General features: G+C 41.6%; 1 protein-coding gene across 1 annotated transcript in view; it reads right to left on the bottom strand.

Moving 5' to 3' along the window:
* Positions 1-16,937, bottom strand: part of LOC104295611 (ras GTPase-activating protein 1) — a gene marked incomplete at its 5' end in the record, with an annotated part of 54,346 nt that overhangs the window by 13,294 nt on the left and 24,115 nt on the right. Inside the window, 6 exons of the mRNA XM_009895381.1 lie at positions 1,593-1,660; positions 6,311-6,397; positions 11,697-11,812; positions 12,557-12,699; positions 12,872-13,031; positions 13,185-13,357. Of these exons, the coding sequence (XP_009893683.1) occupies positions 1,593-1,660; positions 6,311-6,397; positions 11,697-11,812; positions 12,557-12,699; positions 12,872-13,031; positions 13,185-13,357 (747 nt within the window). The remainder of the gene's footprint in view (positions 1-1,592; positions 1,661-6,310; positions 6,398-11,696; positions 11,813-12,556; positions 12,700-12,871; positions 13,032-13,184; positions 13,358-16,937) is intronic.

Raw genomic sequence — 16,937 nt, 5'->3', positions numbered from 1 at the left:
CTCTCTTTCATCCACCTCTCCACTTATATGTTTATGATAAATATACATTAGCTTTATGGACGTGGATGTTCTTCCATTTGTCCATGCACATGTAGGAGTTACCCGCTGGCTTGCTAGAGTCGTGCGATATTAAGAGATCTTTGATCTCTATGGTTATAGAAGGGGGTGTGTGCGTGCGTGCGTGCGTACACTTATATGCTTTGCTTTTATGTATATGCATTAATCTGAGATCTGTGCTTTTGCTCATATGTATATGTATTGATTTGATTTTTATAGTAAGTTAGTGTGAATCTTGCCATCTTTGAATCTGTAGTTAAGTCGCTGTTTTGCTATTTTGTTAAATCACTCTGTAAACATTTAAATCATTTAATGAATAAGTGCTGCTAAAATTCAACCTCTTGATCTACCTCAAATCACTAATAAATTTTGAATCGCTGCTTAATCATAACTGTGTCAAATACTTCCATCCGCAACACCATGGAATAATCCATGCCCTTACCATTAAACCTTCACAACAAAGCCCCACACCAACTGTGTCAGATGTGGTCCCTGATGCATGCCAACACCCTAATTGTGCCTAAGAACTATTCAGGAGAATGCTATCTGATATCAGCCAGCACTGTGCTACAGATCAGCATAGCAATTTCACAATCCTGTTGTAGCAAACAGGAATAGTCTCCGTCACTGTTTTATTTAGTGATAGAGATGCGCTCTACAAAAGAGAGCATCAAAAAACAGGGTAACGCTTTTGTACTGGGCCTGGCTAGGATAGAGTTAATTTTCTTCATAGCAACTCATATGGTGCTGTTTTAGATTTTTGACCAAAACAGTACTGATAACACACTAATGTTAAAGCTTTTGCTGAACGGTGTTTACACCAAGGCCACCTTTGTTTCTCACTCTGCCTCCCAGTGAATAGATTGGGGTGTGCACAATGGGCTGAGAGGGAACACAACTGGGCAGATGACCTGAACTAACCAAAGAGATATTCCATAACATATAACATCATGCTCAGCAATAAAAGGGAAAAGAGGGAGGTTTATGGGTGTTAGCCATCTTTTGCTCAGGAACTGGCCGGGCATTGGTCTACTCACAGGAGGTGGTGTGATTGCCTTTGCATCACTTGTTTTGTTTTGTTCCATTTATCCTTCACTAATTAAACAATTATTTAATTTTGTTTGTTTTATCTTGACCCCCAAGTTTTCTTGTTTTTATTCTTCCTTTCCTCTTCCCCCATACCACTAAGGGTGAAGAGGGAAGTGAGCAAGCGACTGTGTGGTGCTTTATCTGCCCACCCCACTGAGGTTAATCCACAACAATTTTCTTTATGAAACACTTTTCTTTAACACTCACTTTTTTTTTTTCTTTTACTTTAAAACAAATAATAATAAACACTGGGAATAAACACTGTCTAACCTTTGAGGGTGAAAACCATATGCTGGCTGCCTTAGTGAGAAAATCAATCAATTGATACAGATAACATGACTTTGGATACAGTGTTCAAAAGACTTCATATTTTGCTAAATTAGGCACTAAAGCAAGTTCATGCCTATTACTACATAAAGTATGAATTCAGTCTGAAGCATAGTCACCTGAGATGATATTAAACATCCTTGGGTTCAGGATAGCAGGACAAATCAGTCGAAGAAAAACAAAGCCACTGAAATGGAAAAAAAAAGTATTTTGTTCAATAATAAAGTTTAAGAATTAATGTAAAATTATGTAGTCTTTAAGCATTTAAGTCAGTGTGGAAATCTTTGTGATACAGATGACAAACAACCAGCTTGCGCTCCATGAATATGTTTGTTAATTAAGAATGCCTTGTTATGATTTCAACTATGATAAAAACTGAAATAAAAACAGGCATATCGATTTCCCAATTAAGGTAAACCTCTGAAACCACCTGGGAAAAGCTTAACTGTAAAGCCATACTGAAGCCTGTAGTCTAAGACCACACTGGCTTTAAAAAGGAGAAGCACTTCCTCTCCTGCCTCTCACAAGTGTTCCACCATCTACTACAGCAACTATTTCATCCTGCAGCCAGCCACTCACTTCCCCAAGCCAACATAAGGAGAGCAAGAGTGCACAGTGAGAATGGAACCTCTCTTTTGGCAGCAACATGGCCTTAGTTCAGCTTGAACCGATCCATATCCTGATAACAGTACACTATTATCCTAGAAGAATAATACTGGATCAACTGCTTTCCTCACAGAAGTAATTGCTGCCACCCAGACAATCTAGAAAGCTAGGGAAAAGTGCTCAGTTTGACTGCAGAACTAGGAACTTATTAAACAGAAACCCAAAATAGCCTTCAGTTTAGAATGAGAAAAATCTAATTTTATGTTGACAGCTGAAGTAAAAAATATCCATTTCAGGTTAACCATAATTCTGGAAGACTGCTATAAAATGAAGTGACATATGGACCAACTAAAGCAATCTAACTCACCTCTCATTTTGTTCAGAGTGCGTGGACACTACCAGCAGACTGTTTTTTCACTACAGCAATACCAAAGAATGGAAGCGGACCTTGCACTACCTTGCTTGATAAGTATACAGTGATGGCATTGTCCTTTATTAATTGGAAGTGACACATGTGGCAGTGAGGTTAACACACCTTTCATGTGTCCAAGACACTTGAATTCCAAAATATACTGTTATAGAAGTTTCCTATTTCTCCAAGAACCATGGATTATTGGCTGACAAAACACTCCTGGCCCAGTATGAAACAAAAATATTTTCTATGAGATGAACTTAAAGCTATGAGGAAGTAAATAATTTTGAAGTCATGGCGCACATCAATTTTCTCTTGTAGATGGCCTGAAGTTGAAGACAACTGGGGTATGAACCTAAGATGGACCTTGCAGATACAGAAGATTTGGTGCTTCTTACACTGGTCAAGCTGTCTAAATTAAGAATGAGTCAATACCTGTGCATGGGTTTTTACAACCAGAAAGAAATGGCAGCACTCTCTGAATGATATATAAGGGAAGCCACCCAGACACTTATAGAATCATAGAATCATTATGGCTGGAAAAGACCTATAAGATCGCCAAGACCAACTGTTATCTAACTCTACCGGGCCCACTTCTAAACCGTGTCCCTGAGGACCATATCTAGATGGCTTTCAAATACATCCAAGGATGGCGATTCAACCACTTCCCTGGGCAGCCTGTTCCAGCATTTAATAACCCTTTCACTGTACAAGTTTTTCCTAATGTCTAACCTAAACCTCCCCTGGCGCAAGTTGACACCATTTCCTCTTGTCCTATCAATTGTAACTTGTGAGAAGAGACCAACGCCCACCTCTCTACAACCTCCTTTGAGATAGTTGTAGCAAGCAATAAGGTCTCCCCTCAGCCTCCTTTTCTCCAGGCTAAACAACCCCACTTCCCTCAGCTGCTCCTCATAAGACTTATTCTCAAGACCCTTCACCAGCTTCGTTGCCCTTCTCTGGACCCTCTCCAGCACCTCAATGTCCTTATACTGCGGCGCCCAAAATTGAACACAGTACTCAAGGTGCAGGCTCACCAGTGCCGAGTACAGGGGAACAATCACTTCCCTAGCCCTGCTGGCTACACTTTTCCTGATGCAGGCCAGGATGCCATTGGCCTTCTTGGCCACCTGGGCACACTGCTGGCTCATGTTCAGCCGTCTGTCAATCAACACCCCCAGGTCTTTTTCTGCTGGGCAACTTTTCAGCCACTCCTCCCCAAGCCTGTAGCACTGCATGAGGTTGTTGTGGCCCAAGTGCAGGACTCGGCACTTGGCCTTGTTGAAGCTCATACCATTGGCCTCAGCCCATCGATCCAGCCTATCCAGGTCCCTCTGAAGAGCCCTCCTACCCTCAAGCAGATCGACACTGCCACCTAACTTGGTGCCATCTGCAAACTTACTGAGGGTGCTCTCAATCCCCTTGTCGAGATCATTAATAAAGATATAAACAGGAGTGGCCCCAACACTGAGCCCTGTGGAACACAACTAGTGACCGGCCACCAACAGGATTTATCTCCATTCACTACCACTCTCTGGGCCTGGCCATCCAGCCAGTGTTTGATCTAGCAGAATGTACGCCTGTCCAAGCCTTGGGTAGCCAGTTTTTTCCTGAGAATGCTGTGTGGAACAGTATCAAAGGTTTTACTGAAGTCCAGGTAAATAATATCCACAGCCTTTCTCTCGTCTACCAAGCGGCACTTACAAACTATCCACCTGTCTCTGAATATCTAATCATACTTGGACCAAAACCAGTGCAATAAAAGATAATATTCTTCACTGGAGGCTGCAAAAAAAACCCCTGTATTCTAGAGACAAGTCACAAGTATCCACTTACGAACGCTAAGATGATGAAAGGGACTGAATATTTATAGTAACCAACAGAGACACCAGGAAAATTCTGAATGTCAGCTGTATCCACTTAAGGAAAGCCACATGGCACTCTCTGGAGATGGGAAGGAACAGAAAGAGACATGGTATTTGCTTCGAAGTTCTACATCCTTGCAATAGGCTAGCCCCAACACCTCTAAGAAGAGCAGCCTCAATTTGAAGGCAAAACCCCTGCAGAACACTGTTGAGTCACTATTGTTACAAACACTAAATGACAGCATGGAAGGTACTGTACTAATTACACTAACATTTACTGAAACTCTGGGGAAGAAAGGGCTTTCATGTCTTCATTTCTGTCTCCAGCCAAAGTGATACACAAGAGCCAATGACAAATCATCTGGAAGACACTGTTCAATGGGAGATTAACCTCAGCAAACCATATCAGTGCCAGATATTGGTCTACCAGCAAACTAGGCTTGCAAAAAAAAGGTAAAGCAAATGTAGAAGGCACCAGTATCATTTAGAACAACAGTGCCAAGACTCATTTTTGTCAAAGACTTTTTTGACCTGCACTGGAAACTGATAGTGTGTCCTGGTTTCAGCTGGGATAGAGTTAATTTTCTTTCTAGTAGATGCTGTGTTTTGGATTTAGTATGAGAATAATGTTGATAACACATATTGTTTTAGTTGTTGCTAAGTAATGTTTATGCTAGTCAAGGACTTTTTCAGCTTCCCATAGAAGCTGAGAGGGAGTGTAGACAGGACAAGCTGGCCAAAGGAATATTCCATACCATAGACGTCATGCTCAGTGTATAAATGGGGGTTGGCTGGGGAGCAGGAATTTGCGATCGCTGCTCAGGACGGGCTGGGCAACTGATCATCGGGTGGTGAGAATAACTTGTATTGTATCACTTTATTTTGTATATTCTTTTATTATTGTTGTTGTTATTTTTTTCCCTCTTCCATTACTGTTCTATTAAACTGTCTTTATCTCAACCCACAATGTTTTTTTCCCCCTCCTTTTCTCCCTCTTCTCCCTACCCAACTGGGGGAGGGGGTGGGAGTGACCGAGTGGCTGCGTGGTCCTAGTTGCTGGCTGGGGTTAAACCACGGCATAGCGTTAAAGGAAGAACTATTTATTCAATTGATTTATGAATGCAGACTGGAGCTTTTGTACTCAATGCCAGTTCAGAGGAGCCAGGTTCAGTAGCCTGCAACATTTTTAGAGGCTCTGGAATGTTTCAACATGATTGGGCTAGAGCAGAGAAATGAAACAAAACTGGGACAGCACTAAAGTACTTAGTTTCAGAAATGAACACTGTGTTGATTCTGAGTGATCAGCACTGGGAGTCTTCACTAATGCAGAGAACTATATATTCCAATGCAGACAGTACCTCAGTGAAATCTAATGACAGTCCAATCACCTTTCTGAGAAGGTGTTAGTTTCCTTAGCATGTTATGTCTGCATTTTAAAGGACATTCATCTTAGCATGTATAAGATTTTTCCAATAATTAACACACACTACATAGGAGTCCCTGGATAAGGCACGGTCCTCCCAGATGGCATGACAGGAATATCATCTTGAGAGATCGCTGCTCTCCAGAGGTAACACAAAGGTTAACTATCACTTTGAGAGAACCTTTTCTCTTTCCCAACATGAAAAAGGAAATCAATATTTTAGATTAGTTTGTAAAACTTAAAAAATACAAGTAAATTCAAAGTTAAAGCTATCAAGTATAGCTATACTGACCTCTATACTACACCTCCAGAAAGGCTCCAACAGCATGACTAAGAATCTAGCAAGCTCTCAGTCCTTAATTGGGATATCATGCCCCAGTACCATGATAATCTTAAATATTCTTGTAACCTATATAAGTATTATAAAGTTTTGGCACTAAAAGAAAAAAATAGATAAGCACACTGAAGTATGACAGTAATAAGACGTTAAAATATTATTTTCAGCATAGAAAAAAGTGACAAGTAACTTACCTAACAACTCTTGTTCTCATTGTGGTATTAGCTGGCCACTTGTTTTGAACAGACTTCTGCAAGCATCCATAAATATATCTCAACGTCCTGTAAAAATAATAGCTAATTATTCATTTCATTTAAAAACTTCACTGATAAAAAAAGCTGGTCAGAAAGGATCTAGTCCAACCTCCTGCTTAATATAGAACTATGATCAATGCTAGGTTTATAATTGAGACATAACCTTTAAATTAATTTAAAATCTGCTATAACAGTCCATTTACAAATGGCAAAGAAAGTCCTTGACTAATACACTATTCTATTTGTGCAGGTAAAATTCTGCTTATTCACATGTCCGTTAAATGTTTTATAACTTTTTTTCCTATTTCTTAGGTAGTGTTTCCATTTAAAAAATGAAAAAAAAAGATGGTTTGGTGGATTTTTTCAACTTATCCACAGACCATTTTGACTCCAGCTCATACTGGAATTCCTCCATGTCCAGTATTCATTCAGGCCACAATATTCCACTGTTGGACTATAGTCTCCACCCTCCGTCAGACTTTTGCAGGCCATATGGAACTATTCAAGGGTGACTGAGTCTTGCTGATCACTCCTTGACTCTCCAATTGATGAATCAGCTCATGGAGGGGAACCAGGGAGTCTTGGTGTGTGTGATATTGCCACTGGTTCAGTGTGGCACCTGCTGCTCTTCAACACACAGCAACCCCCCCAACAGAAGGGTCCTGCAAGAGGCCAGGCAAGGTAGACAACCGTTTAATCTTCTCTGCATCCACAGCAACTACACCAAAGGCCCACCAGTATCCTTTTGGGTCCTTGAAGTACCCTCTCCTGAAATAGTCTATGCCAAAGATACATGGAGCCTCTGAGCCAAGTCACAATAACATACTTCTGCCACTTATCCCCTGTAAGGCTTACCTCAGCCTCGAACACAGACAACTGTTTGGATCCCCTTGTCACTCCAGAAATCCAGATAGGTTCCAACCCCTTGTACCCTAATGGCATTAGGGTACACTGTGCACCCATGTCCACCAAAACCTTATACTCCCATGGGTCTAATGTACCAGGCCATCGAATCCACACAGTCCAATAAACCTGGTTGTCCCTTTCATCTGCCTGGCAGGATCCCTCTCTTCTTGATTGGAGCATTCATTACCCAACTCCTGTAATTGCAAACCAGAAGTCCCTTCATTAGGATCAGAAGGAGGATCTGCCCTTCTACTGTGTCTGGAGAATTGCTCAACAGCAACTGGAGCAGTAATCTTCTCTGTATGGAGCTTTTTTGGCTGCTGTTTTTCCTTTCCTTGCAATTCACATATGTGGTCTTCTAGGTTTGAGGTAGGTACAACACCCCACTTCCTCATGTCTTCCCCGTGGTTGCAGAGCTAGAACCACAGGGTGGCACATGGTGTGTGCCCACAGTTCCCTTTCCCTTGAGCAGAGAAAGGCTGATTTCATATGGCGCTCTGGATAGCTGAGACACCAGATTGCAGGGGTAAGGAGAAAGAGATATTCCTTCAAGTTGCTGGAACTGTTGAGACAGTTTCTCCACTGTCCTGTAGGGTCAGGGAGGAAGAGAGATGCTCTTCAGAGCACCAGAGCTGGCAGGCCAGTTTTTCCACAGTTGATGCTTCAATCTCTGTCCAGTCCATTATCACCAGGGTGCTGGCATACAACATCGGTGCATTCCATACAAACTTCCACCATATGGACCGCAAATACTGGACTTCATCTGGATCTTTGGAGGCCTGGTTATTGTCCAGGTTGCTGTAGGCCACCTCCACCACTGTTAATTCCCAGAGATACTGAATACCTTCCTCAATCATGGTCCACTTGCCTCGTTAGTTTACAAGACCTTCCTTGAGGGATACCCTTGCCTTCACGCTTGACAGGAGCCAATTCCAGAGGCTGTGGATTGTTGTTCCTCTTTCAGTCCCTTTGTTGACTCCATGGTCCCTTGCTAGGGATCCCAGCTGCTGGTCTTCCCTACCTTCTAATTCCTGACTTTTGGCCCCAATACCCCAGCATTGGAGCAACCAGGTGATAATTTGCTCATCTGGCTGGTGGCCATAATCTTTCCACATATCTCGCAGCTTGCTCATGGTTAGTGTGGTTTCTGACTCATTTATGATTTCAGTCTCTTCCCTCTCCTGTTCTTGTGACTGCACTGCTGCAGAACAGGCTGCCTCTTCTGATTCTTCCTCCTGCTCTGCCCTCAGGAGGGATTTCTTCCTCCCTTACTAACCAAATCAATCTCTACTTCCATTGTTTCTTCTTGACTATAGGAATGACTGTTATAGTTGAGGGTTGGGTCTCTGGTTTAGCTACAGTGACTGTTTGTATGTCCTTAGATACGGAGACCCTCTTGGAGCCCTTCAAGTGCTGAACAGAGGTTCAGTAGGGGTAGAGCAGGCTCCAGCACAGCGCAAGAAGTTGTGTCTCTGATATAGACAAAGCATTATTTCTTCAAGTGTTCTGTCACTTCAGTAGCATTCCATGCCTGTTCAGGTTTCAAGTCCCACACCGCTGTTGAGGGGAAACACTCTAAGTACCTGCTCGAGTTCTCACACACACCTTGCCACCCATGACCCATGTGCCTCAGGGCACATCCCTGTGTGGCATTCCAAATTAGTCAGTTACCCTTTTAAAGAGCCAGAATTAGATTCACGACACATAGCAATATAAGCATTCTGGTTACACAAGGATATTCCAGAAACTGAAAAGCCATTGTAACAAAGCCATTGTAACAAGGCTACCCCTGAGAAGAAAGAGGAGGTTCCATTCTTCATTTCCCCCATAAAATGGCTCCCGGAGAAGAGGAAAAAGGCGTAATTGTTAATTGTCTCTGAGAGGTGGTTTCCAGAGTACTGGGGCAATAGCAATGCATGGCACAAACACCAGATTAGGCTCAAGGCCAGTGCTTTTACCATAGCTCTCCCAGGCAAAACACAACAAAGTGATAGACAGCAAACTGCAAAAGCCAAAAGCAGCCATTAATGAGCTCTAGAGTTTGAGGTAGAGCAAGAGATGGAGCATGCCATGGAGCAGATGATGGAACAAATAAACCAGTATCAAGAACAAACAAGTCAACACTGTGACCAGCAAGAGCAAGTAATAACTTGCCAAGTAATAACTAAACAGCTATAACAATTATAAATGTAGTCTAGCACACTCAGATCAAATCTGTCATTATCTAGAACCTCTCAAGCCCCACATTGGGTGCCAGAAAGGACTGTGTTGGGTTGACCCTGGCCAGCAGCCAAGCCCCCACCCAGTCACTTGCTCACTCCCCCTCAGCAGGATAGTGGAGAGAATTGGAAGGGCAAAACCAAGAAAAACTCATGGGTTGACGTAAAGCCAGTTTAATAGGTAAAGCAAAATCTGCACATGCAAGCAAAGCAAAATAAGGAATGCATTCATGACTTCCTATCAGCAGGCAGATGTCCATCCACTTCTGGGAAAGCAGGGCCTCATCATGCATAACAGTTACTTGGGAAGACAAATGCCATAAACCTGAACACCCCCCTTCCTCCTCCTTTCCCCCAGCTTTTATTGCTGAGCATGACATCATATGGTATGGAAAATCCTTTTGGTCAGTTGGGGTCAGCTATCCTGGTTGCATGCCCTCCCAACCTCTTGCCTACCTCCAGCCTACTCGCATTTTTTTTAGGGGGTGGGGGAACAGCAGGCACCAGCTGAGTGATGTAAATAAGGACAAAAAAAGGAAACCACACTGCCAATACTGTTCAGCAGTAGGCAAAAAACCAATTTGTTGTCAATGCTGTTTTAGTCACAAATTCAAAACACAGAACCATACCAGCTACTATCAATAAAATTAACTCCATCCCAGCCAGACCAGTACACAATGCAAAATTCAGTGTTTTGTTTACATTAAAAGCTAATGATAAAAAAGTGAAAGAAAACTGTTACTGCTACACACTTTTTATTCAATGGTTTCAGTCTAAACAAGCTAGTTTAGGTTTTTTAAAAAAAGGAAAAGAATAACCTGTGCATTTCCCCAATAGAAGTAATCACAGCAGGGTGTCATTCTACTACCACCTAGTTGTATTTTTAATGTTGTTAATAATTTAATCTCTTTTTAAGAGTATGAGGACTGGAAAGAATTGGTAACCAACTTAAATATATACAACTGTCTGCTAACTAGTACTATCCTCTACCTCTTTGTGGAGATAATATATTGATATTTTAATTTTTTTCTTCTTTCCCTGACCCCTTGGATCTAGTAGCTGCTCCCTCATAGAAAAGCTCATGTGCTAGCCAAAAGCTTTTGCACCATATTGGATTTGCATGGCAAGGTTTTGGTCGCAGGGGGGCTGCAGGGGTGGCTTCTGTGAGAAGGGGCCAGAAGCTTCCCCTATGTCCAATAGAGACAATGTCAGCTGGCTCCAAGACAGATCCGCTGCTAGCCAAGGCTGAGCCAATCAGCAATGGTGATAAAGCCTCTGTGAGAACATATTTAAGAAGGGGAAAAAACCTGCTGTGCAACAGCAGCTGGGAGAGAGGAGTGAGACTATGTGAGAGAAACAACTCTGCAGACACCAAGGTCAATGAAAAAGGAGGGGGAGGAGGTGGTCCAGGTGCCAGAGCAGATCTTCCCCTGCAGCCCGTGGTGAAGACCATGGTGACACAGGGTGTCCCCCTGCAGCCCATGGAGGTCCACAGTGGAGCAGATATCCACCTGCAGCCCATGGAGGACCCCATGCTGGAGCAGGTGGATGCACCCAAAGGAGGCTGTGGCCCTGTGGAGAGCCTGTGCTGGAGCAGGTTCCTGGCAGGACCTGTGAACACGTGGAGAGAAAGGAAGGAGCGGCAGACACAACATGTGATGAACTGACCACAACCCCCATTCCCTGTCCCCCTGTGCCACTCAGGAGGGGGAGGAGGTAGAGAATTCGGGAGTGAAGTTGAGCCTGGGAAGAAGGGAAGGGTGGGAGGCAGGTGTTTTAAAATTTGGGTTTCTCATTATCCTACTCTGGTTTTGATTGGCAATAAATTAAATTAATTTCCCCAAGTCGAGTCTGTTTTCACCCGTGATGGTAATTGCTGAGTAATCTCTCCCTGTCCTTATCTCGACCCATGAGCTTTTCGTTATATTTTCTCTCCCCTGTCCAGCTGAGGAGGGGGAATGATAGTGTGGCTTGGTGGGCACCTAGCATCCAGCCAAGGTCAACCCATCACATGTGCAAAAAGTACAATTCATTCAAGTGTTTTTGTTTTTTTTCTCTGTACATATAACAGCCCTAAAGAAATTAGTCTTCAGATTGATTAGTATAAGATAAACCAATAATAACACTATTTTATGGTGCAATGTAAATCACACAAACAGGAATTTTCAAGTACAAATTTGAACAAAAGAGTGCAAACTTACGGAGGCAGTATCTCTGCAGCCATGAATATTTTCTCCACCAATTCTGAAAGTATACTGAGTAGATGTGCCAAATTAGTGTTTACATCTTCATTTTTTTCTAATTTTGAGGGATTTAACTAAAAACGAAAGGAAAAATTATTAACTTTCTTCTCTTGAATAGAACTACATATATAATTTGATAATATTACACACTGAATATTATTTCAAAATAAATTAAATATTCCACTGCTGTACAAATCTCAGACTTGTACAGAACTTACAAATCTGCTTCAAGGTCTAGCCAGGAAGCTAATGTGAAAAAGCAATGTCTTTAAGTTCTAGTGCACTATGCTTTTAACAGCACAGGCATTTAACACTATCCATAACTACCCATCTTTTTTTAACTACATATATTTTCATATCTTTTAATCCAGTCTTCTGAGGACACCGCTCCCCCTTTCCATAATTAAGTTCAAGTGAAACAAAAGTTAGGAGGGTTGTTTTAGAAATAATGATCGGATCTAACACAAGCAGTTAATGTAATGCGGTTTTAAAATGAAACTAAGTTCAGACATTGACTTCTAGTATGTCTGGTGCTTAACACAAGTTATTTAGGCTAGGCCATTCAGTAACTGCTACAAAAGAACCTACAATTGCTAAAGAATAAATACATAATTTAAAGACATTTGAGTTAAAAAACTTATTTAAAAGTGATGCTATGAACATTGTTAAAGCTAACATTTAGAAAACACCTCATAATCAGTTCAGTTCTGGTATTGAAATTATTTCTGAAGGATTAATAAATGCTTACAAAGCAACCAACCAGTAGATCACCATTTCAACATATCAAAATTTTAAAAAAACATAGTTCAAGGTATCACCTCACAGGACTGCTTGCTCTCCATTATCTTTAATATAGAGTCTTTCAGTGCATGGTGAACAAAACTGGTTGCTGTGGCTTTCATATACTGCTCCATAAGTGTACTTGCTAAAGTGGTGGCACGAAACAAAGTAGTTGCTTCATCTAAAAAAAATAAAGTGAAAAGTTGGGAAAAGGAGACAACAAAAAGCAGAGGAAAAAATATGCTGTGTTCACAGTTTCATATATGATGTAATTAAGGGAGGAGACAAACGAAGACATGGGGGCCCTTCCTTCCCCAGAGTTTCAGTAAATGTTAGTGTAATTAGTACAGTACCTTCCATGCTTATTTCCCTGTCATTTAGTGTTCGTAACAATAGTGACTCAAGCTTTTCATGAAGAAAAATCTTCAATAAAATGCCAGCCAACAGTGTTCTATCCTGTCCACAAACATGTGATAAGGCATAGACTACATGCATCTCTTTCTGGAGTATGAGCTGAAAGAAAACCAAAATAATGTTCAGAAACTTGTCCTAACATAACAGTCACTACAAATACTACTTAGCAATGTCTATTAGTGTTATTGAAATCTCTCTCAAACAACAGAGAAAGTGAATTTGACAGAAAAACTGAGGAAACAAACTTAATACCTCTTTAAACTCACTGTACTCCTCTTCTGGCATGATCTTCTCCATAGAATATCGTGCTCGAACACGCAAAGATCCTGGCTCAATACCCTTCAATGGTATATGGGAACTGAGTTGAAACCACTCATCTGTTGCATGTCCTTTCTGTAATCGGCTTAATTGGCAACGCATAAACACTTTAGGAAAAAAACATTAGGCAGGTTATTTCCAGCAAAACAGTGCTAGTATTGAATAAAAAAAGTTTTCAGCACATCATCTGTTTGTTTTGTTTTGTTTCCACAAAAGAGTATTAATAAAAATGATCAAAATTTGTGCCATCAAATATATTGGCAGATTATCTCTTAGATGGTTTAAGACTCCTGAAAACTGAAGCTGAAATATAAAGCATTCTGTAAATAATGTATACACACAGATATTAACAAAGTTTTCTTTTTAACACCCAAATAGGGGAAAAAGCCCCCCTCTCCCCCAGCTACCTAGCAAACCTAGGCAGCAATCAGAAAATTAAAACAGGTAAAGTGATTAGAATAATTACTAAGCAATGACCTGCACCAGCCTATTCAACCATAACTGAAAGTTTGTTCTGACAGTTGACTAGTAAGATGCAGCAGTCAGACCACCGACCATTCCAAAATAAACACATGCCCGCCTGAACTGAGTTACTTCACACAGAAAAGGCCCAGATGCTTGCAAAGACACCATTCTACCTATGATATACCCACAAAGTTCCAAGAGGAGATACACAGTTTCAGTTTCACATTTAGCCTGTCAGACTGTCTGGAACTTCCAAGCAAACACTCTTTTTCTACAACTCTCCATGAAAAAGCCAAATTAGCCAGACTCTTCTCGGTGGTTCCCAGTGACAGGATGAGGGGCAACAGGCACAAGTTGGAACATAGGAAGTTCCGTTCAAATACACGGAAAAACTTCTTTACGGTTAGGGTGACAGAGCACTGGAACAGGCTTCCCAGGGAGGTTTAAACTTAAGTTTACAGTGAAGCCTTTGTTGAACCCAACGAGAACCAACCAAAAGCATCCACTCCCTCAAAAAAATCCCCTAAAAATATTTACAGTTACTGTTTCAGAATAAAAGTCTATCTAAATGTTGACAAAGAAGAAATTTCTCAATACATGGACTTACTAAATTCTGGCTTTCCCACCCACAGCTCAGTGACGTGTTAGCACAATCCATTTACAAGGCAGTGAGAAGCTCTTAAGGACTGGAACCTCTTACACTTCTGTGTACACACTGTGTTCTTCAAAGTTCTTTGTTCTCCATAGTTTCTCGCCCTTGTCCAATATCCACCCATGTCTATATGAGTGTTTACTATATACTTTGCACTTAATGTGGTTAGCACATATTTCCTGGAGAGTATGGGATGGAAGGAGCCAAGTCTATAACCAGCCATAGTAGGCTTATTTCCCAGTGCCACAAAAGTGATAAATGTGTAGCACTGTGACATTCTTTTTCCTCCAGCTGCATATTCTCAAACACCAATGTCAAAAACAAGCTGTGGCACTACTGCAAATACAAATTGCCTGAAAGGAGAGACAGAGGCAATGTGCACTCTCACCCCAGAAAGCCAATTGCATCCTGGGCTGCATCAAAAGCAGCATGGCCAGCAGGTCGAGGGAGGTGATTCTGCCCCTCTATTCCGCTCTTGTGAGACCCCACCTGGAGTACTGTGTCCAGCTCTGGGGCCCCCAACATAGGAAAGACATGGACCTGTTGAAGTGGGTCCAGAGGAGGGCAACAAAGATGATCAGAGCACTGGAGCACCTCTCCTATGAAGACAGGCTGAGAGAGTTGGGGCTGTTCAGCCTGGAGAAGAAAAGGCTCCGGGGAGACCTTATTGCAGCCTTCCAGTACTTAAAGGGGGCCTACAGAAAAGATGGGGAGGGATGCTTTCTCAGGGAGTGTAGCAATAGGACGAGGGGTAATGGTTTTAAACTGAAAGAGGGTAGATTTAGATTAGATATTAGGAAGAAATTCTTTACTGTCAGGGTGGTGAGACACAGGAACAGGTTTCCCAGGGAAGTTGTGGATGCCCCCTCCCTGGAAGCGTTCAAGGCCAGGTTGGATGGGGCTTTGAGCAACCTGATCTAGTGGTAGGTGTCCCTGCCCATGGCAGAGGGGTTGGAACTAAATGATCTTTAAGGTCCCTTCCAACCTAAACCATTCTATGATTTTACTCTATGGACTTGACTGCAAGAGGTGACTGTCTCTAGTATAAAAATGTTTTCTTTTTCAACGTGAATTAATCTGAAATTAACCAACTATCCTGGTGCAAAACCAAACCAGAACTTCCACTCCAGCTGAACCCTACGTGGAACTGCCCTGAGACATTTACTGATTTAACTGTCTGACCAAATTTGAGCATCCCAATTATCAGTAGCAACAGATGAAATCTAACAATATATTCCAGAGGTTTTCTTTTTGTGTTTTTTTCTTTTTCCAAGCCATATTTATATACTTATTTGAATAAATTATTAACAAACTGTTAGAGAAACAAAGTAGAATTGATGCTAAAGCGTTTAGTATAATTTCTGAATATTTGAAATACCTTTTAAAAGCAAGAATACAAAAATAATAATGGAATTAATAGTCTGTGGAATTTGGATAATGAGGTGAATTCTCTGTGCTCAAAGAATGATTAAGACTGGCCTCGCTATCTCTAGTGCAACCTGGGGGACTGGAGACTTGCCGGGCTAGCACGGGATGCAGATAAGGAGGGAGCCCAGTGTAGGCAGGACAGCCCTGCTTTTCGTCAGCAAAGGCAAGATAACCGGAACCTGTGTAATTCTTTGTTTCTTCGAAAGGCTATCATGCCCTATGACTGACCTCTGCCTCATTACCTGTGAAATGCATATTAAAGTTGACACCCCTGCATATGCTAACGAAGATTACAGAGATCATGCTAAACATATATGACTATATCACTCGTCTCTCCACCCAAATCATTCTACGTGTCAGCTGGGGGGGAACTCATAATTTTGGGGATAAAAAGACAGAGAAAATTACTCTTAAATTGGGAGAGAAGAACCTCGATGCCTGACAGACCAGTTGATGGGCTGCATTCTCTTCCTCCACCCCAGGCAGGGACACCTTTCTGGGTAAGCGCTGTGCCTTTTACCCTCTGGTGAATGTTACCCCCAGGGTGTTGTATTATTATTATTTTTGCTAGCAATATTAACCTTAATTAGTAGCGCTATTGTAGTCAGTGAATTTATCAACAGCAATCTCAAATCTGTTCTGTCGCTCTCAATAAAATAACTAATTTAGATTTTCATGAATCTGACTCAGTGAAAGTCCTTTCCTGGGACTCTGATAGACAAATCAGTGAAAGTCCTGGGACTCTGACAGACAAATATCAAAACTACATTCCTTTTAATGCGACAGTAAAATTGGCATCACGGACAGGATTGCCATGGATAAACTGCTACAAAAATATAAATGTGCACCATCCCAAGTGAGACTAGAGTGGGCCCAGAAATTCTGGAAAGATGAAGATAAAATAATAGAGCAAATCGAACAGTGCAGGAATGAGCAGAAGGTTAAAGATGGTAAGGGTAAAGGAATTGTCTGCGTGATTTTAGGAGCTTGTTTATCATGTGCGCAGAAGGAGGCTAAGGAATCCCCTCCTCCTGAATGAATTGCAGATGTGGAATATGTTACTTTAAAGTCATACAATGAAGTGTTACAGAAATCACTAAATTTTGAATGGTCGTGGTTTGGCCTCAGCCAGCAACAAAGAA

The sequence above is a fragment of the Charadrius vociferus genome, unplaced genomic scaffold, assembly GCF_000708025.1.
Source record: "Charadrius vociferus isolate BGI_N301 unplaced genomic scaffold, ASM70802v2 scaffold961, whole genome shotgun sequence".
Lineage (NCBI taxonomy): Eukaryota > Metazoa > Chordata > Aves > Charadriiformes > Charadriidae > Charadrius > Charadrius vociferus.
Note: the sequence above shows the minus strand (reverse complement) of the source record. Positions and strands in the feature narration are given on the sequence as shown.